General features: G+C 53.5%; 1 protein-coding gene across 4 annotated transcripts in view; it reads left to right on the forward strand.

Moving 5' to 3' along the window:
* SEPTIN5 (septin 5) overlaps nt 1–21473 on the forward strand; it is a 68803-nt gene that overhangs the window by 38260 nt on the left and 9070 nt on the right. For 2 of the 4 annotated variants that reach the window (XM_073312267.2, XM_073312264.2), the window contains exons 2-8: nt 13928–14024; nt 15002–15088; nt 16514–16637; nt 17103–17237; nt 18280–18397; nt 19423–19524; nt 20272–20368. In XM_073312267.2, the coding sequence (XP_073168368.1) occupies nt 14015–14024; nt 15002–15088; nt 16514–16637; nt 17103–17237; nt 18280–18397; nt 19423–19524; nt 20272–20368 (673 nt within the window). In that variant the 5' untranslated portion in view covers nt 13928–14014. Of the gene's footprint in view, nt 1–6336; nt 6480–13927; nt 14025–15001; nt 15089–16513; nt 16638–17102; nt 17238–18279; nt 18398–19422; nt 19525–20271; nt 20369–21473 lie in introns of those variants that run through there. The other 2 variants (XM_073312265.2, XM_073312266.2) reach the window with 2 other exon arrangements.

Raw genomic sequence — 21473 nt, forward strand, 5'->3', positions numbered from 1 at the left:
GTGGGAACGTTCTTGCTCTTCACCCGCAAATGAGCGCCAGGTTCTAGCTGTGGGATCCTCCATTCAGTGGTGGGTGGGGGCAGAAATCTTGCCTTCAGGAGAAGGCCGCAGCAATGTGAGCACTGTCCAACTATCCACTGAGCAGGAAGGATGCCCCTGGGCTATTCACACCTGGCACCAGGCCTTTTGATTAGCAAGGAGTATGGAGCGGTGGCATCCTGTGAGTGAATTACAGTCGGTGGGCCTGATTCTGAGAGGGGCCGAGCCCCCACAGCACCACACAGCAGTTGCAGTGGCTTAACATATCTCAGGATCTGGCCTTGATGTCTGGTGGCCTGAGCTCAGCACTGGTAGGGAGCGAAACACAGCGGCTGCAATTGGAACAAGCTGGGAGGCTCAGGGGAGGGTTACTCATGTGTGAGGACAGCTGCTATACGGAGGGAGTTTTCCTGCTCTGGGAATGTTTCCCAGCTCTCCTCCCCTCCCCCTTTTGAACCATCATAACGTCTATTTGTAACTCCCTTAATGACATGTTTGCTGTGCTTCTGTATCCTCCTCCCCCCCCCCCATTGTCCATCCCTCCGTCTCTCCCTATCGTTACAATAAAGATCCAGTGAATTTAGTTTCTTCTCTGGGGGGTTCCATCAGCTGAAGCCATCCTTGGACCTGCTGTGCCCATGGGCCAGTCGCTTCCCTGCTCTGTGTCTCAGTTGCTCAATCTGTGAAACGGGAATAAGGATGTTCACTTTTGTGCTTTGAGATCCATGGGTGGGAAGTGCCATGCACGTGCTAGGTAGTATTCCTTGTGCCCAGGAGAGCCAGCTGAGGCTGTTTCCGCAGGGGAAGGGCTGGAATACCAGTTAGGACTGAGAGAGAGAGAGACTGGCACTGACAGCTTCAGGGGCAGGGGAACATGGGGGAGAGAGCAAGATCAGATGACCTTTGACGACGACTCCTTAGTGCCTCTGCTAAAGCACTTCAGCTATGGAAAGTTACTGCCAAATATTCCAGAGGAGAGGTCGGAAATGAAAACATGAGGAAAACACCCTGGAGAGATGGAGCTGAGCAGAGGAGGAGTGGAGCTGATAACACATTCTTTTCCCCGGCAGCTGGAATGGAGTTCTGTTCCTCCTTGTTCATTACAATGGCTCCTTTGCAGCTGGAGGCTGAAATCTCCTGCCTTCCTACACCCACCTACCTTGCTAGGATAGAACAACCAGGGGGAGAGTTTTTTAAAACAACAGCACTGGGCATTTAATTGGAAAGATAATGATCATCTTTGGAAAAAGGAATAAGAAGCAAAACTTAGGGAATTTGCTACAGACCGAATCCTCCCACTGTGTCTTTAAATAGCAGTCAGAGCCTGGTCTCAAGCTGCAGCAAACGGTCAAAAATCCAAACCCAGCCTTAACTCACGTCTTGGTAAACTCCCTTTTCCCTCTCACCCGAGCCTGAAGAACAAACAAGCGAAGCAGATTGGGGCCTTTTTTAGCCCCAGTGTGTGGGCTCAGGCTGAGATGAAGCCCTGGACTCTTGGCCCTCGCTCTGAACTTCAGGGACTGTAACATACATGCCTGTGGCAGATTCAGCTGTGTTTAGTTTGAATGCAGCTGTTGTTGTTAGGGGCCTGTTGCGTGTGGTGGGAGTGTCCGCATCACTGACGGGGGCTGTCGCAGCTCAATGGTTAGAGGGGCTGCGTTTCACCAGGTTGCAAATCCAGCCAGCCTCCCCGATTCCTGCCCATCACAAGAGGCCTCAGGGGTGGGTCTGTAGTTGAAGGAGGCATTGTACGTATATGTAACATCGTTCCCCAGTGTTGGGAACCAATCCTAGTGCTCCTTAACAATCCTGCCTTGGCTTACTTTGTAAATATCTCTATTTGCTGAGTATTTTTCATACCACTAGTCACTCAGTAGGCTGTGAACATAGCAAGGCTTTGCACCCGTACAGCCCTGTCCATCTGAGGGGCTTGGAGCAGTTTACAGAGTGGCCAGGTGGAAACTTTAGGGCAGTGGCAGCCAATAGGGAACTGTCTGGGAAATGGGTCCTCCAGGAATCAGTCCTGGGTGAGGATGAGATGTAAGCAGCATCCATCCACCCACCACCCTGTAGATGTTTTGTTTGAGCCAGCTCTAGGCCACCTGGGCACTCGGTGTTTTGAATAAAAAGAACGAGGAGTACTTGGGGCACCATAGAGACTAAAAGAAAAGGAGTACTTGTGACACCTTAGAGACTAACCAATTTATTTGAGCATAAGCTTTCATGAGCTACAGCTCACTTCATCGGATGCATGCTGTGGAAAGTGTAGAAGATCTTTTTATATACACACAAAGCATGAAAAAATACCTCCTCCCACCCCACTCTCCTACTGGTAATAGCTTATCTCAAGTGATCACTCTCCTTACAAGGTGTATGATAATCAAGTTGGGCCATTTCCAGCACAAATCCAGGATTTAACAGGAACGTCGGGGGGGGGGGGTTGGAAAAAACAAAGGGGAAATAGGTTACCTTGCATAATGACTTAGCCACTCTCAGTCTCTATTCAAGCCTAAGTTAATTGTATCCAATTTGCAAATGAATTCCAATTCAACAGTTTCTCGCTGGAGTCTGGATTTGAAGTTTTTTTGTTTTAATATTGCGACCTTTAGGTCTGAGATCGAGTGACCAGAGAGATTGAAGTGTTCTCCGACTGGTTTATGAATGTTATAATTCTTGACATCTGATTTGTGTCCATTTATTCTTTTATGTAGAGACAGTCCAGTTTGACCAATGTACATGGCAGAGGGGCATTGCTGGCACATATCACATTGGTGGACGTGCAGGTGAACGAGCCTCTGATAGTGTGGCTGATGTGATTAGGCCCTATGATGGTGTTAGCCCCTGAATAGATATGTGGGCACAGTTGGCAACGGGCTTTGTTGCAAGGATAGGTTCCTGGGTTAGTGGTTCTGTTGTGTGGTATGTGGTTGCTGGTGAGTATTTGCTTCAGGTTGGGGGGCTGTCTGTAGGCAAGGACTGGCCTGTCTCCCAAGATTTGTGAGAGTGTTGGGTCATCCTTCAGGATAGGTTGTAGATCCCTAATAATGCGTTGGAGTGGTTTTAGTTGGGGGCTGAAGGTGACGGCTAGTGGCGTTCTGTTATTTTCTTCGTTAGGCCTGTCCTGTAGTAGGTGACTTCTGGGAACTCTCCTGACTCTATCAATCTGTTTCTTCACTTCCACAGGTGGGTATTGTAGTTGTAAGAATGTTTGATAGAGATCTTGTAGGTGTTTGTCTCTGTCTGAGGGGTTAGAGCAAATGCGGTTGTATCGCAGAGCTTGGCTGTGGACGATGGATCGTGTGGTGTGGTCAGGGTGAAAGCTGGAGGCATGTAGGTAGGAATAGCCGTCAGTAGATTTCCGATATAGGGTGGTGTTTATGTGACCATCGTTTATTAGCACTGTAGTGTCCAGGAAGTGGATCTCTTGCGTGGACTGGACCAGGCTGAGGTAGATGGTAGGATAGAAATTGTTGAAATCATGGTGGAATTCCTCAAGGGCTTCTTTTCTATGGGTCCAGATGATGAAGATGTCATCAATATAGCACAAGCAGAGTAGGGGCGTTAGAACAACGCTTCCTCAGCTCTCGTCCCCTAAGTCAGTCATAAAAATGTTGACATACTGTGGGGCCATGTGGGTACCCATAGCAGTGCCGCTGATCTGAAGGTATACATTGTCCCCAAATGTAAAATAGTTATGGGTAAGGACAAAGTTCAGCCACCAGGTTAGCCGTGACATTATCGGGGATAGTGTTCTTGACGGCTTGTAGTCCATCTTTGTGTGGAATGTTGGTGTAGAGGGCTTCTACATCCATAGTGGCCAGGATGGTGTTTTCAGGAAGATCACCGATGGATTGAAGTTTCCTCAGGAAGTCAGTGGTGTGTCGAAGGTAGCTGGGAGTGCTGCTGGCATAGGGAATTCATTTGCAAATTGGATACAATTAACTTAGGCTTGAATAGAGACTGAGAGTGGCTAAGTCATTATGCAAGGTAACCTATTTCCCCTTTGTTTTTTCCTATCCCCCCCCCCCCCCCCCGACGTTCCTGTTAAACCCTGGATTTGTGCTGGAAATGGCCCAACTTGATTATCATACACATTGTAAGGAGAGTGATCACTTGAGATAAGCTATTACCAGCAGGAGAGTGGGGTGGGAGGAGGTATTTTTTCATGCTTTGTGTGTATATAAAAAGATCTTCTACACTTTCCACAGTATGCATCCGATGAAGTGAGCTGTAGCTCACGAAAGCTTATGCTCAAATAAATTGGTTAGTCTCTAAGGCGTCACAAGTACTCCTTTTCGTTTTGCGAATACAGGCTGACACAGCTGTTACTCTGAAACCTTAGAGACTAACAAATTTATTTGGGCATAAGCTTTCGTGGGCTAAAACCCACTTCATCAGATGTATGGAGTAGAAAATACAGTAGGAAGATGTATTGTACAGTACATGAAAAGATGGGAGTCGCCTCACCAATTCATCTCCAGAAATAAGGCTCCATCAGAGGGAAGGATGGGAAACCAGGCATGAAATATTTGGGCTGTTTCAGATCAATGTTGCCTGGACACATTTTTCCCTCCTTTTCCAGGTTCATCCGTCTGGGTCAGGTTGATAGAACTCGCAATCACTTTCCCAGGGCTTGCAGGGTGTCCAGCCTGATTCCTCTTGCTTCCTCCTATGCCTGTGTTTCTGTATGATATGAGGCCTCTGAGAGCATGTTCTCCAACTCCTCCCTGCTCTGATATTTACCGCCGAGGCATAAAGCCATTGGCTGCTCTGTGGAGGACCCTCAGAGACACAACACAGTAGAACATAGAGCAGCCAGGGCTCCCACTAATAGCGGTGTACAGAGCACACAGGCGGGGCCCGGGATTGCAAGTGCTTATGTGACAATTGCCATCTGGGCTGACGCGCTGGGGTTTGAACTGGGGACCTCCACAGCTAAAAGCATAAGCTGAAACAAACTTGAGCTAAAGAGTCAAGGCCCTGGAGCCAGTTGTATCCCTCTGTGTATTGGCATCGAGGGGGACTTGAAACATGCAGTCCCCAGTGGGGTGCACAGAGAATATTCAGGGTGAGCCTTACCGATCAATGATCCACAGCACGAGAACTGGGGCGTAACAGGCCCAACTAGAGAGTGTGACCTGGGAGAAGGAGGACTGACAAGGAACTTTCTTCTGTGTGCCCAGCCTGGAACACACTCAGAGCCAATGGCGTTGAGCGTGGTACAAAAAGTTAGAGGTGTCGTCCCCCCCTGCACCACCAGTGTTGTCATCTCTTGTGATTGTATCTCAACTCTCGTGATGGTTGATGTATTTCTTAATGTCCCAGCTCCTGGAGTCATGTGATTCCACGGGAATCTCAGCATTCGTTTTCTTAAAAAGTAAGTTTCTACCCGTTGTGGTTGCAGAGGAGAGCCTGAAAACATGACCCAGTTGCCCTCGAAAGGTTTCCAACCCAGACCATAAATAAAAACACCCCCCATGTGGATTATTTTAAAAAAAACAAGCAAAAACCCTGCATTGTTGTTAAGCCAATTTCTTGGTTTTTAAACTAATCTGATGTTGGGGGAGGGGACTAACACACACGATTTTGGAATGATTGGGTTTGGCAATACTGTTTCCTGTGTGTGTCCCCTGTCCCGTCCTGTCCCCCCTCCCCCCCACTTTTTTGTACCTCCATCCAAACTTAAATGACCTCCCTAGGGTCCAGCAAAGGTCATTTGCCCAATAGAGGTGGGTCTGTAACTAAAGGTCAAACAAACCTGTGCTCGTGCCCGGAGATGGGCCTGCACTGCATCTAGGCAAATCCGGAGGCGTTTGGATCTGGGGTGTGGTCTGAACCCATGTCTCCTGGAAGCTTTGTGGACCCTTGAAACGTTCAGCCACAGGATTGCCTCTCGTCGGGGGTGCTCAGGGCCCGTTGCACCTTTGCTCAGCTCCACCAGTCAGCGTATGTAAGGAAAACACCAAATTTAAGAGTCCGGTTGAAAAACTGGATTCGGTTTCTGGGCTGGGGCTGTGTCCTGTTTGCTTAAAGTGCCCTGCGGGGCCATCCTCCCGTGAACGAAATTGGCCTGGGCTAGTGTGAGCTTCCCCCCCCACCCAGTCGCTGTCACTTTGGTCCTATTCTTGTTCGCACGCCCCTCCCGCAGGCCAGGGAACCTCAGCACCACAGGAAATGGCTGTCGTGGGAGCGCTCGCCCTGGCAGAGGGGCCGAGCTGTGCGCGTGCGTGTGTGCACAGGCGGGGGGGTGGCTGCCTTATGGATCTAGTCAAGGCTGGGAGTGAACACATGGGTGGCTGTTGTTGGGTTTCTTTGGCCCGGGGCAGCTTTGAGACTTGCCTGCCGGGGTTATGGATTCAATCGTTCTTCAGGAGCGATTAGTGGAGCGGCTGCTTTCTCCCCGGACGCAGGCCCAGAGAAGCCGCCTGGTCAAGCTGAAGGTACAGGGTGTATTTATAGCTTGGGGCGGGGGGGGGGGGGGAGGGAATGCTGCCCGAGGAAAAGGGTTTAACCGCAGAAGGGACCTCTGAAGGCGGAGGAGCGGAAAGACGCTGGGAAGGGGAAGAGCCGGGAAGCAGACAGCGGGACTGGGTTGGGTGTGAGGGGCTGCAGGGAGGTGTCAGACAGCTGGGAGACACATGGCAGAGCAGTGTTGTTTCACACAGTGACTCCCCTCCGCTCCCATCTGAGTAGGGCCAGGGAGGGACACTGGGTGGGTGTGTACATGTACACACTGCCTGATTTGTGTTACCATGTTAACGCTGCATTTCACTAACCAGGCTTTTTTTTTTTTTTTTTTTTGCTGCTGTTCTGGGCTGGTGACCGTGTCTCAAGTTCACCCACACACTGTCCTGCTAGGCTTGGCCTGGGAAGGGGGTGTGAGGGGAGCAGGCCGTGGGAGCTGTGGTTTTTGATCCAGGCAGTTGCTTTTGCCTCTTGTCTGCTCAGGTTTCTGAAAAGGGAAGGGGAGTACAGGTCCGTCGCTGTACGCTCGCTGCCCTGGCAAAGATGCGGTGTCACATATGCCCTATACAGAGCAGAGTGGCTGCCATCAGGAGGGGCACTGAGGAGCTGGCTGGGAACTGAGCACTGACCAACGTGGTTGGAGCACTCTCTGCACCAGTCAGGGGCCAGGACAATGTGTACGGGGCAGCATCCGCTGTGAGCTGGGGTGCAGGCAGGGGGGCCGTCAACATCCTGGCTTGGGATGGATCATTTCCTGCCGTTCTCGTGGCATCTGGCTGATTTTCACCATCACACAGCCTTTAGCTAGTCCCTAAGTCTAACTAAACCCACTGGGTCAAATTGATCCCTCGGGTAATCACTGGGTTAGTGATGCCGTTGTGTGAAATGGCAGGTCGGCCTATGTGGGGGGGGTCAGTTGTAAAGGAGATGGGAGAAGCCAGTGTGTGTGCGCATATCAAACTGCTCATGCAGCCCCTGTGGAGGCAACGTGCATTGTGCCACACACCTTAAATTCCAGTGTACATATGTAGACAGCCCCTGGCCGAGTGGCACAGCAGTACGAGGGATTTCTTCCCTTTGCCAGACACCCAAATGACAGTGCTCCTAACAGAGGGGTAGGGTGTGAATTTAATAGATCTCCGCCTACAGGCTGCTGTTACCGTCTGTACCCTTTGTTCACCATAAGCGCTCGATAGGGCTGACTGCGGAATATGCTGGGATCTCCCCAAGATACAATGTATCGCCGTGACCTTCGGCGAACCAGGCAGTGTGTCCCAAACTGGAGATTAGACCCCTTTGGTTTATAAACAGGGCCCTGAATGTCGGTGACGCCTCCGCTTTCACTCTGGCTGGCTTTAGCCATTGCCTGTGGGGCATAGAATCATAGAATATCAGGGTTGGAAGGGACCTCAGGAGGTCAGCTAGTCCAACCCCCTGCTCAAAGCAGGACCAGTCCCCAACTAAATCATCCCAGCCAGGGCTTCGTCAAGCCGGGTCTTAAAAACCTCTAAGGATGGAGACTCCACCACCTCCCTAGGTAACCCATTCTAGTGCTTCACCACCTTCCTAGCGAAATAGTGTTTCCTAATATCCAACCTAAACCTCCCCCACTGCAACTTGAGACCATTGCTCCTTGTTCTGTCATCTGCCACCACTGAGAACAGCCTAGCTCCATTCTCTTTGGAAGCCCCCTTCAGGTAGTTGAAGGCTGCTATCAAATCCCCCCTCACTCTTCTCTTGTACAGACTAAATTAGCCCTGTTCCCTCAGCCCCTCCTCATAAATCATGTGCCCCAGCTCCCTAATCATTTTCTTTGCCCTCCTCTGGACTCTCTGTAATTTGTCCATGTTCTTTCTGTAATGGGGGGGGGGGGGCCGAAACTGGACGCAGTACTCCAGATGTGGCTTCACCAGTGCCAAATAGAGGGGAATAATCACTTCCCTCAGTCTGCTGGCAACGCTCCTACTAATGCAGCCCAATATGCCGTTAGCCTTCTTGGCAACAAGGGCACACTGTTGACTCATATCCAGCTTCTCATCCACTGTAATCCCCAGGTCCTTTTCTGCAGAACTGCTGCTTAGCCAGTGGGTCCCCAGCCTGTAGCAGTGCGTGGGATTCTTTTGTCCTAAGTGCAGGACTCTGCACTCGTCCTTGTTGAACCTCATCAGATTTCTTTTGGCCCCATCCTCCAATTTGTCTAGGCTACGCTGGACCTTATCCCTATCCTCCAGCATATCTACCTCTCCCCCAAGCATAGTGTCATCCACGAACTTGCTGAGGTTGCAATCCATCCCATCATCCAGATCATTAGTGAAGATGTTGAACAAAACCGGCCACAGGACCGATCCCTGGGGCACGCCGCTTGATACCAGCTGCCAACTAGACATCGAGCTGTTGATCGCTACCCGCTGAGCCTGACAATCTAGCCAGCTTTCTATTGACCGTATAGTCCATTAATCCAATCCATACTTTTTAAACTTGCTGGCAAGAATACTGTGGGAGAGCGTATCAAAAGCTTCACTAAAGTCAAGATATATCACGTCCACTGCTTTCCCCTCATCCACAGAGCCCGTTATCTCATCATAGAAGGCAATCAGGTTGGTCAGGCATGACTTGCCCTTGGTGAATCCATGTTGACTCGTCCTGATCACTTTCCTCTCCTCTAAGTGTCAGGGTCACTCCTCCAGGGTTGTGTGACATCCCGAGGCCTTCGTGCGGGTGTGAGGCTGACCCTAAAGGACACGCACTCAAAGGAGACAGCAGGGCTCTGCCTGGAAGGATGTGGCTGTGGCTGACCTATCTCTATGCAAGCCTGGCTTCCTGCCCGCTGCTGCTGTTTTATTTGGGTCCAGTGGGGCTCCTTTAGGTATCTGGGTGTCGTGGGCTGTGTTAGGTGAGGCTTGGCCAAGCCCCATATTAGGACTGTGCAGGGGGAGAGGAAGCTTTTGCAGTGTTACCCATCCCTGAGGTCCAAGCCCCCAACCTGCTGGACGGCGGGATTTTACTTCTACTCCCGATCAGCAGGTGGGAAAGACACCCGCTCTCCTTCACCAGCTGTGCTCAGACGTCATGGAGCCCACCATTCCCCCAACACGGAGTCCCCTGCTCTCCCCAGGCGGATGACCCCAGAGTGTCAGTGTTGGAATATGTCTATTACCGCAGCATCCCTTCGAGCGTAAAAGGCACCAACAAACAATCAAACCTAATGAACATGTTGGATTTATCGTATGACTAGGGCACCACCCACCTCTAGGCCTCGTGAGCTTTCTTGATTGACTACGTCATCCCCTCTCTGCGGTGTGGATGTAGGACTCGGGTAGCTGACTTAGAAGCCATATTTGCCCTCCGTTGAGCCCAATGCGCCACAGGAGTGTTACAGCTAGCAGGAATCTGACCTGTTGTTCAGTGCCTGTAACACGGCATCGGGTGGGCCCGTGTGCAGCTAGTCGGTCCATGCTGAGATAGATATTTTGGGCTAAATTCTGCCCTCAGACATGCATACACAGCCCCCACTGAAGTGGGTGGGAAATGTGCACACATGTTTCTGGTTAGCCGCTGATCCATGGTATGCATCCCATGATAGACTGCTTCGACCTGGCCTTGTTCGCGCTGAACTTCTCTGTCTGGGACCACAGTGGGGCGGGTTAGGCAAGCTATGTTAATATGAAAACACTAAATAGATCAAAGTATTTAAAAGACCAAAATGCCTTCCTCAAGGGAAGGGAGGAAGCCCCATTAGAGCAATGAGGATCTCTTCCCCCCCTTTTCCTCTGGGGGAAACTGCTTCTGCACCCCACCTCCCCACACGTACACTTTGGAGCGTGTGCACTCAGCCAGGCTCCCAGTGCAAGAGGGCCAGCTGGGGTTCCCTTCGGCACTTGACAAAGCTATCCCTGAATTGGTCAGAGGAGTCGCTGGGGAGCAATGGGAGGGTTTCCCCTTCCCGGAGACTGAGCTGCCTTTGCATTAGCCATTCTAGACCAGGGTTAAAATACAACGAAACTGGAAGGGGAGCTCTCCTATCCATCAAGCAGCCCCAGCCGTGGGGAGGGGACCTCTCACCCTAGCCATTGACTAGGGATGAAACAATCATTTTCAAAACACTGAAGGGAAGGCATTGTGTCGGTGAGTGAGCTACTGATTAAAGGCAGCAGTCTGGGCCCAGTAGGATCTGTCCATATGAAATGGAGCAACCACTCTCCTCTGAGGTGTACATAGAAGGAAGTAACTAGCATTACAATAGGTCTAATCTCTCCAGCTTGGCCTGAGTAGCTACCGGAGAGGCAATAGGCCAAACTCACCCAGTTTTGATTTCATTGAAGTTAGCGGAGTGACCCCAGGGCTCGGTTTGGCCCCTCTCTCCATTGTCAGAGGCGGAGTTACCTCGTCTGGTGGGTTTTTTTTAAAAGAATAAACGATATGGGACGGGAGTTGTTATTGCACGGTTCCTGTTCCTAAGGTCCCCCAAGATAGGAGCTGGTGATTAACTGCTTCCAAAGACCATTCAGAATGACTCACATCTCCCTCCTGGACCAAACTCAAAGCGCGTCTGTGTGAAAAGGGACTAGCAAAGGGTGCTGGCTGTTTAAGTCCATCTTAATTTACCACTGAACAACACCTAGGGCCTCCTGGGTTATTGACCGTTGTATTTTTGATTGCAGGCCAAGCAGCCAGAAAGCAGAAGAGCTCTCGCACATAACACACATCCAATAGAGGGGATCCTTTTTCTTAGTCTCCCGATTCCCTCTTGCAAACTGACACTGACCTTTTCTTACCCTTCTTAGCATGCGTCTCATCTGCCCTTTGCAAAGCACGCCGGGGCGTAGCTGCGGCGTGTTCCCCAGGCAGCTCTCCCGGCAAGATCCAAGGGAGTTGGGTGCATGGAGAGGTTAAAATTCCCCTCGTAGTAATGAAGCCTGACATTGCCCGGGAAGCCTGAGATCTGTGCCCTCCTTTCCAGTCAGAGGAACCCAATGACAGACCTGGAGCCTCTGTCACTTTTTATCAAGAGAGTTTCCTCCTTCGCTGCTGCCGCTTCCTGGGCCTGTGGTTTGGGATGTCAAAACCTTTTAGCTCAGTCAGCTAAACGCTTGCCTGGGAGGAACACTAGGGGTGCTGGTTCTAATCCCACTCCTGACTTCACTCTGTGATTTCATGTGTTCATTGCCCCCCCGCGTCTATATTAACTAAGGATGGGAGGGAAGCAGAGGGGATCAATGCTGAAATGTAGTGTAGAGTCAAGCCCAGGAGACTGGGATTGGAGCCTCTGGCCACGCCACTTGTCAGGGTTAGAGTGATAAAAATGTCACGGGTCTGGCAACCCCATTGGGAGACTCGCCCCAGTGGCACAATGCACATGATTTGGGGGGGTTTGCCCCAAATATTTGCTTTGGTGCAAGTAGCTTCTCCAGGCACTGTGCAGCTGGGGCTGAAGAAGAGAGAAGATGAGGATCAGGGTACATCTTCAGCTGGGGTGAACTGGCCTAACTTTGCAGGCAGTAGGCAACCAGGGAGGGGGCAGTGTCCAAACCCATGGATGGAAGCACTGATGCCAGTGCTGGGTGGGAGCTGCGAAAGGCTCTTGGCTGTGCTGGTCTGTGTGGGCGGCGTGAATCCTGGTGGCGGGTTTGTTTTTAAGCCAGCCGCGGCAGGTTTGAAACACAGAATTTGGGCTGCATCCAGCCCGGGTGGTCAATGAATTGCCACGTGGCTCAGATTTGGATGGGAGCATGTTTGCCAGGTCCTCGCTCACCTGCCTCACTTGCCTGCCCCTCCTCTCTAGGGGTTGTGGGGGACAGGAATATGCATGCAGTGTTGCAGCGAGTGGGGGGGCAGATTTTGCAGCTGGGCTGTAGGGATCCGGGACTGGTGACTGAGCAGACTTGGCTGAGAGAAGGACTCCTCTGTGTAGCAACTGCGGTGTGCAGCCAACCGTTCTTCCCAAGATACGTGAGCTATGACTGCTGGATTCATGGGCTTTTGCTGAGCTGAGCTAGAATTTGTGGCATGAACTAGCTCTTCCCCCAGGCCCCAGAAAGCTGCCTGTCACATCTTGAAGCCAGCATTAACCCCTCGGGTGGGGATGGGAGCGCTGGAGTTAGCTCTTCTTGGGTCGTGCATGCTGTGAGAGCTCTGGGAAATAATCGGCCTGTGCTAAAGGAGAGCTGCCTGCCTCACTTGACGAGATCCCACAAACTTTCCTTTAATCCGCCCTGGGTTTTATCCCTTTATGGGGCTGTGTGTGTGTGCAGAGGCATGTGGCGTGTCTCTGTGGGGTCTCATGCATGCAGCATGTCACATGCAGGACTGTTTTGCATGTAGTGTGTGTTTACTTCGTCCATGCAGCATTTGTAGCATTTTGTTCCAGCAGGCGTTGATGAAGTGTGCCTGACTGCAGTGTGCGTGTGTGGCGTACAGCCGTGTATTTTCCTGCGGTGCGTGTGTTGCGTGCATGCAGGGTGGTGTCCCCTATGCTTGCCGTATGATCGCCCAGGTTACATGCGGTTACAAGAGTGCCCTGTAAAAGAGAGAGGTCCGTATCAATGTAACTAGTTGGTGAATAGGTGAGGTGCTCACAAATGGTTCTGGGTTTTGTAGGACCAATAAAACTTCTTGCTGTGCACTGCCAATGGCCGCTTTTGTGCGGCTCTTAGATGCAGTGAGAATGACCGGCCTGCAGTATCGTCCAGCGCGTGCACTTCCGACAAGGGGGAAGTGCATGCATGTAAGAGAGGCCCGATGCGTGTTGCACACTTGTATTCCTGCATGGGAGAGGTCAACGCAGGTTTGCGCTGAGCTCCAGTGATGGAAAGGAATGGGGAGGCCCAAAGCGCTTTATTATCCCTTGGATGAAAGCGCCTGAACCAGGGCAGCACCGGAGATGTTCTCTGCTATTTTGCCTTCTCCATTTCACTCTGCAGCCTCCTGAAACTTGACTCTCTTTTAAAATAAGCAGCTCGAGATTGGCCCGAATGCAAGAGAGGAAACCCCGAGAGAGCCAGCCAAAGGCAGTCCCTCATGCCCTTGTTGTTACACAGCACTAGAGTCTTGGCAGCATAGATTACACAGGCTTGTCCATCGCAAAATGTACGTTTTCCCCTTTCTTTGGAGAGACAAAGGAATATCAGCCCTGCAGCCTGGGCTGCAGGGGACCTGGAGAAAAACCCACACTTGGTATCTATGCTGGCAGGTTTGTCTGTTGCTGTGCCGGTCAGGAGGAGGAGAAGGGCTTGGGAAGCTTATGGAAAGATAGAACGCCCGCCTGTGCTCTTGCAGTTGGGGATGGGGGAGGCTGTCTCTCTGGAGGTCTCCCACATGCTGATGGGAGCCTGCCAGGGCCCCAGTCCTTCCACAGTCATGTGAGAACGGCCTGGTTGGCTGGCAAAGCAGCCCGTGAGCTGTCCCTGTCTGCCTCCTTCCTCAGGACCACGAGAAGCAGTATGTGGGATTCGCCACCCTGCCTAACCAGGTGCACCGGAAATCCGTGAAGAAGGGCTTCGACTTCACCTTGATGGTCGCCGGTGAGATTTCCCTGCCACCCCAGTGGGTTCCCTGGGAGCCTTCCTGCCTGCCTCCCTGGATAAGGCCCAGTTGCTGCTGGGCATAGTGTTGGGAGGACATCCATTGTGTCCCAAGGAGCTGGTGCTCTCCCAGTACAGAGTCGTACGGGGCAAGCACCCATGAAATGACCGCGGCTGCTGGGGGAGTGGGGAGCTGCTCAGCGCGAACAAGGAGGTGGCTCAAGCCCCAAGCTGGTGCCCTGCCCTGGAGATACTGAAGCCATTTCCAGGCCTGCCAAACCGCTGGGTGAAGTCCAAGTGGCACTGATGTCCATGAGAGCGTTGCTAATGATTTCAGTGGGTCAGGGTTTCATCTTCTCTGTTGAGCCCAAATGTCTCCTTTCACCCTCTGCTGAATCAGAACCGATCCGCAGACTCCCACTAAAGAAATCCAGGAGCACAGCCATGAGCTGGCTGAGCCAGGTGCTCTCTGGTGATTGCCTGATCAGGTCCTGGGGCTATGGGGCAAAGGCCTGTGCCCACACCTGCCCACCAGCCCTCTTTCCCAGAGACTCCAGCATCAGCTGGATCTTTCCCAGGTTCTGCTTTCTAGTTTCCCAGACAAGCATTCTTTGACTCCTCAGCCCTGCCCCACCCTAGTCTGCCAGTCGGACACTTACTCTGGAGGAAGGGCTCTTCCGGCTCCCCCTTTAGCCCCCCTGAGCTGAGTGTGCTTGTCCCTCCACCAGCCGAAGGCGTGACTGCAGGTAGCAGAAACAGGGCTGGCTAGGAGCCTAGGCAGAGAACAGGGAGGAGCTGGGCTCTTCCATTTATACAGAGTCAGAGGGATCTCGCTAGGGATGTGCCCGCCAGTGTGCTGCCCCCGAAAGGGTCGTCTCTCGCTTGCTTTGGCTCGGGAGGCAGCATGGAAAGCCTTGCTCCAGGATTTCTTTGTAATCTGGGTGCTGGGTTGTGTTGCTTTTCTTTGTGTCCATTAGGAGAGTCGGGCCTGGGGAAATCCACCTTGGTGAATAGCCTGTTCCTGACCGATCTTTACAAAGACAGGAAGCTTCTCAATGCCGAGGGTAAGTGCAGCACAAGGGGGATGTGTGGGGCAGGTTGTTTCCACAGGGGCTAAACTGGTTCTCTTTTCAAATACAGCACTTGGAGTCCTCACATTAGCCACAGCACAAAGCACCCCACATTCCTCACTGCCCCTTTCTCCCCAGCAAACCGTACAGCCTCTAGTACTAGAGCAAGAAAAGTTTGGGGCGGGGATTTCCAAGCACTAGGGTTTTCTCTCCAAAGAAAAGATGCCGAGTGGCCTGCTACATGGGGCCTGTTTGTTTAGATCTTCAGCTTGGTCTCTCCTTCCTGGGCAGTTGGGCAGAAGCAGGGATGCAGCCTTAGTCCCTGGCACATAGGAGGGCCTGCTTCTTTCATTAACAAGGATCTCTTTCCCAGAGGATTTGTGTCAGAGGCTGGCCATTTAGATCAGTTGGTCTAGTGCCGTATTGGGGTTTCTCCTAAGGTATCAGGTGTTGGTCACTGCCTGTGGCAGGATGCTGGCCTATGATATGATGTTACGTGGCAGTTCCTATGATGTCATCTAGAACAACACAGACTGTGTATGAAAAAGGTTTCTAGGAACATCCTGTAATGTTGGGAGGCGGTGTTCCTGGTAGTTAGATCAGGGGCTAGGAGTTGGGACAATGCCACTAGCTCACTGTGTGGCCTTGGGCAAGTCACATAATCGCTCTGTGTTCCGTATTATGCTCATTTTACCTGATCTTCCTCACGGGTTCAAATTTCCTCTGATCCACTCCCCTTTCTGGCCTGTTCGTAGTCCTGTGGACTTCAGCGAAGCCAGCAGGGCAGTCGAGGCAAATGTGCACAAAGGCTGTCTGCTTAAAGTGAAAGTTTTTCCATTAACACTGGTTTTGGATGGAAAATTGGATTTTCAATTAAATGAAATTTCCCCCCAAAAGTGTCTGCTTTGGGCAGGAAAATTCACTGGAAAAGTGAATAGCTGAAAACCAAAATATTTAAATTCTGAAATGTTGCCATGGTGCCTCATGGGAGTTTCGGTTCAGGTGCTTCATGCTCCTGTTTTCTTTCATGGACCAGGCTCCCTGGCTGCACTTGATTACCCATGATGCACCACCTCCCCATACCAAGCCCTTGATGCATGATGGGAAATGTTGCCCAAGGTGGGCACCGGGCCTCTGTAGGCGCATGAAAGCAGGAAGCACCCAAACTACAACTCCCATGAGGCACTGCGTTTCCCATTTCAGAATCAGATATTTTGGTATTCTTACATTTTTGCCCCCCAAAAAATATACTTTTCAGTGAAACGCTCCCCTGCCCGTAGCAGTTCTGCCTGGGACGGTGCAGGGTAGTATTGTGGGAGTTGGCCTGATGCCGAAGACCTGTCCGTGTGCAGACCCAGCCTGGGGAGGGGGTCTCTCAGCGCTGTCCACTGGTTTGAGTTCATTTATTTCTGTTTGAAGAGCGAATCAGCCAAACGGTGGAGATCCTGAAACACACTGTGGACATTGAGGAGAAGGGCGTCAAGCTGAAGCTGACGATAGTCGACACCCCAGGCTTTGGAGATGCTGTGAACAACACTGAGTGGTGAGGGCAGCTGGGCAGGGGCGCCGGAACGGGGGGGCCAGGGGTCCATGGCCCCATCACTTTTTACTGGCTGTAAGGGCGAGCAACTGAGGGGGAAGAGATGGAGAGGAGTGAGCAGGGGGCGGGGTCTTGGGGGGAAGAGGCGGGGCGGGGCCTGGGAAAAGGGGCAGGGCCATGGTTCGGGCATTGGTGGCTCCCCCACACTTTTAGGGAACTTACTCTGCTCTTGACCTTAAGGCTCTGTCAGCTGCCATTTCCTTCCCTGCTGGGCGATGGGAGCAGGGTGTGGGGGTGCCGCTCTCACGCGTTACAGAGAAATGGCCAAACTCAGCCCTTAGCGCTGCCCAGGACAGGGACTTAGGCTAGGGAAGGGGACAGGGAGCTGATGCCTCCTGTGCTGTGTATCTCCGAGGCTGCCTCCTGTTAAAGGCAGGGTTCGGTGTATGTTTTCATTGCTTCCCCCAGCTGGAAGCCCATCACTGATTACATCGACCAGCAGTTCGAACAGTATTTCCGCGACGAGAGCGGCCTGAACCGGAAGAACATCCAGGACAACCGAGTGCACTGCTGCCTCTACTTCGTCTCGCCCTTCGGACACGGGTGAGGTGCTGCGCTCGCTGGGAGCCAGGCCTCTGCGCGGGGCCACGCCTCAGAGTGGCCCGTGCAAGGGTCTCGCGCGCGGGCCCCTGCCGCTGTTAGCAGGAGTCATGAGAGCAAAACCCTGCCTCTTCTGCTTTCCTCCCCCCTCCGCTATGGGGGCTTGTAGCAGTTAGCACCTACATAGCAGCACTGCCCAGAAGGTGCTGTGTCCTTGTTAAACCGTTCATCCCCTTACGCTGGTGGGAGGAGCCTGTGCCCAAATGTCGCCCTCTTGTGGCAATGTGGGGGATTGAAGGTAATGCGCCCGAGTGGGATTTGGGGCTAGAGGCGCTAACCGAGGGATATCTGCTCTTGCCCAGGCTAGCCCTCCGTCACCCCCATCTTGCGAGTTTACTCATTGACGTGACACACTCTGATCACATGAACTTGGCTCCACGGTGCTCAGAGCGAGGCCTGTTCTCTAGGCACTGATCCCCTGCAGGCCCAAAGCCCAGTTCTCTCTGCTGCTCTCCTGGGGGTGCAGAAGGAGAAAACCAACATGCAGCCCCTGATCGTCAGTCTGGCGGATCTGTGCCCGGTGCCGGACAGGGTGGGGGCAGAGAGAGCTTTAAGCTGCCTTTCCACCTCCCAGTCCTGGTGCCAGCCTGTTCCCTGGCGTACATTAAGGGAGCTTGCCCAGTGGGGATACCAAGGTAGCCGGATCTGATAGCTTCATGCAAGGTAGCTGAAGTGGGCCCAGGGTGGGGCCCCAGGCAGGGTTTATGCTGTAGGGGAGTATATACCCGTCTGGTGTCTTTCTGATTCGATAGGCTGAGCTGTTATGTTCAAGCCACCCCCCATGCCCTAACTGCACCAGCTGAGAACTCTCCTTGTGGCTTGTAAAGTTGGCAGTGCCATTGCCCCAGGACCCGAGGCTGAGTTTCTCTAGCCCCCCAACTTACTGCTAAGAGGGCGTCTGGCCCGGTGCGTGAACTGGACTGTCCCCTCCAGAGGAAAAGCAGGAGGGTGAGGTAACCCCGGCCACTCGCCCTCCCTCCTGCAGGCTCAGGCCGGTGGACGTCGAGTTCATGAAGGCTCTGCACGAGAAGGTGAACATCGTGCCCCTGATCGCCAAGGCCGACTGCCTGATCCCCAGTGAGATCCGGAAGCTAAAGGAGAGGGTGAGAGACGCTGCTGTCCGGCCAGAACATGTTGGCAGGGCTCGGGGCCGCATGGCTCCCCCAGTCCCAGGTTCTGCCTGAGCCCTGCTCGAAGGAGGCCAACAAAGCCCCTCCTGCTGGAGAGGTGATCAGTGGGGACAGCCAGCCAGGAGCGAGCAGACCCTGCATCCCCGTTTTGTGTCAGGGATGGAGCGGAATGGCCCGACCCATGGCCCTGTCCCATTGCTCCCCATGTTTCATGGGGCCCATGCAAAATAACCCCTGTGGGGACCCATCCAGCTCCGTCCCAGCCTGTGGCTGGGTCCCCCGTCCGGCCTGGTGCCCTGCCTACCAGAGATCCCTGCTCCTGCTGCAGAGTCACCGCTCGCCTCTGCGTGACGCTCTGTCGCCTCTAGTGTCTCTGGCATGGGGCCCGGGGAGCCAAGCTGCTGGAACTGTAGCTCCTGCCAGTGGGCGTCACCTGCTTCAGTGCCCCCCTTATTCCTCTCCCACACACAAGTGTGCCTGGGGCTAAGCTGGTCTTGCTTAGAAGACCGTTCCTCTCCTTCGTTCCTTCCCATGTGTCACCGGGCAGAGGTGTCCCTGCCCTTGAATTCAACACAGACAACAACAAACTAGGGAGGTTTAGGTGGGTCATTTATCCAATCCCACAGCAGCTGCTGGCGATAGGGCAAATGGGTCCACACCCTTCCCTCCCTGCCCATCTCCAGATGCCCCAGTCAGGAGCCAGCCCTGATGGGGCCTGGTTGGTTGGCTTCCCTGCTTTCATCACTTCTCCTCCTTGCCATGGCAATCTCAGGAGAGAGGCTGTTCCCCGGAGAGTGCTCTGCAGGGTTTGGAGAAGAGTCCACAATGCTGTGTGCTTTCCCCGCTGGTATTCCCAGCCCGGGAGGCCCCTCCCTTGCCAGCGACCAGAGCAGAGAGGCTGCAGTGAGGGCAGCTGGGTGCAGGGGTTGCACTCTCTGGTCCTGCTGACGGGCTCTCTGGTGCTGTCATTCCTTTTGCCTTGCCCTGCGGGGGAGCAGATCCGGGAAGAGATCGACAAGTTTGGGATTAAAGTTTACCAGTTCCCAGACTGCGACTCTGATGAAGATGAGGAATTCAAACAGCAAGACCGAGAGCTGAAGGTGAGGAAGGCCCTGGACCTCTTCTTCCAGTTCAGTGGTCTCATCAAATAGTTGTTCCAGCAGTGGTTGCAGAGTCCCCAAGGCTCGTGTTTCCTGGGGGGCCAGGTGCCCTTCCCCCATCCCACCAGGAAGGATCCCCCAGTGTCCGCCAATCTGCATGTGTGATCCAGCAATGCCGCTGGCAGCTTCTCGCATCCCACTTGGCGGTGCGGCTCCTTCCATGTCCCAGTGCTGAGCGTCGGTTTCTGAGTGACGCTCGTCGCCACGGAGCAGCGATTCTCGCCCGACGAGCTGTTGGGAATGCATCGCGGGGCAGGGCATGCGGGTGAAACGATGCGACTGTGCACAACTGGCCGGGGGCAGACAATGGCCCTCGAGACACCGGGGAGGGCCAGGCCCCTTTCTGTTCCTGAGCTGGCTCGGGGCTGGCCTAGCAGAGAGTCCCTGAGCATGGCATGTGCAGGGCAGCCTGGCCTGGTTAGGGGCAGTGTGAGCTGGCGTCCCGCTGACGGCCGCTCCGGAAAGGGGCAGCGTGTGCCCCTCCCTGGACGAGCTACGTGTTCGATGTCTGGAACAGGATGAGGTTCCTGCACGACTTTCCTGCCTGCACCCCCACCACTGGGCCAGAGAACACAGTCACCCTGTGTGGGCATCATAACCCGAGCCCTCGGGGCTCCCATCTGGGCTATGCGTGACTCCCGCCAGCCCTGTCCGGGCTTCCTCATTCCTCGGCGGCTCTCGTTTCAGGAGAGTGCTCCCTTTGCCGTCATCGGCAGCAACACGGTGGTAGAGGCCAAAGGCCAGAGAGTGCGTGGGCGGCTGTACCCGTGGGGCATTGTGGAAGGTAGGCCGAGTTCCTGGGCGCCTGGCAGGGAAGCCAGGAGGAGGGGTGAGGGCTGGCAGCTCTCAGGCAGAATTATGGCTGGTGGAGAGTCCGGCTCAGTGCTACGCAGGGGCTGCTGGGAGCTTCAGTGAAGGCCTGTGGCTTTGGAGCCCCGTGGTGGTACCTACCCGTATGCAAAGTACACGGCTGCATAGGGCACCAAGAAATGTGGGGCACCCAGCTGCAGCTGCATCCAGCCCCAGTGGCCAGCCTGATGCCCTGGACGGATGCCCTGCTGCCTTCCTGCCCTGGCTGCTCCTGCCTCCCAAAGCCCCTGCAGTGGGGCTGCGTAGGGCACCACAGTCTCTAGGGAGGGCCCTGGTGGTAAGTGCATGTTGGCAGCAGGGCACACTGAGGGCCCGTCTGTGCTGTATTCACCGGGTGTGACTGCAGCCCGTGTACACGTACCCAAGCTAGCGTTAATCTTGCCAGCTCAGGTCCTGGTAGCAGCGAAGCTGCAGCAGCACGGGCTTCAGCGGTGATTAGACGGTGTCCTCTCATGTTCTCTCCCCATTGGTCTGCTTTTGGCCAGGCCGATGTTGGTGGCAGTGGCCTGTGAGCTGCTGTGTAGCCACGGGTTTCAGAGTAGCAGCCGCGTTAGTCTGTATTCGCAAAAAGAAAAGGAGTACTTGTGGCACCTTAGAGACTAACCAATTTATTTGAGTATAAGCTTTCGTGAGCTACAGCTCACTTCATCGGATACAGTGAGCTGTAGCTCACGAAAGCTTATGCTCAAATAAATTGGTTAGTCTCTAAGATGCCACAAGTCCTCCTTTCCTTTTTGTGTAGCCACAGTACACCCACAATGGGGCTGGTTTGTTGCTTCGATGGGAAGAAACCGCGGTTTTAGATGAGAGCGATGCCGGCATTCTGCAAAGGCAGCTCCCAACCGCTAAGCCTCATTGGCTCCAGCCGGGGGAGTCGGTGGTGCTCAGAGAGCCCTACCAGCAGCGATATGTTCCAGTGGAGAAGAGTGCTATGCAGTGAACGTTTCTTTCAAGAGCTGGGCTGCCTCACTTTGCCTGTAACTTTCTGTTCTCCCGGATTATAAAATCCCCTGGGCCCA

This window comes from Lepidochelys kempii, chromosome 15 (genome assembly GCF_965140285.1).
Source record: "Lepidochelys kempii isolate rLepKem1 chromosome 15, rLepKem1.hap1, whole genome shotgun sequence".
NCBI lineage: Eukaryota > Metazoa > Chordata > Testudines > Cheloniidae > Lepidochelys > Lepidochelys kempii.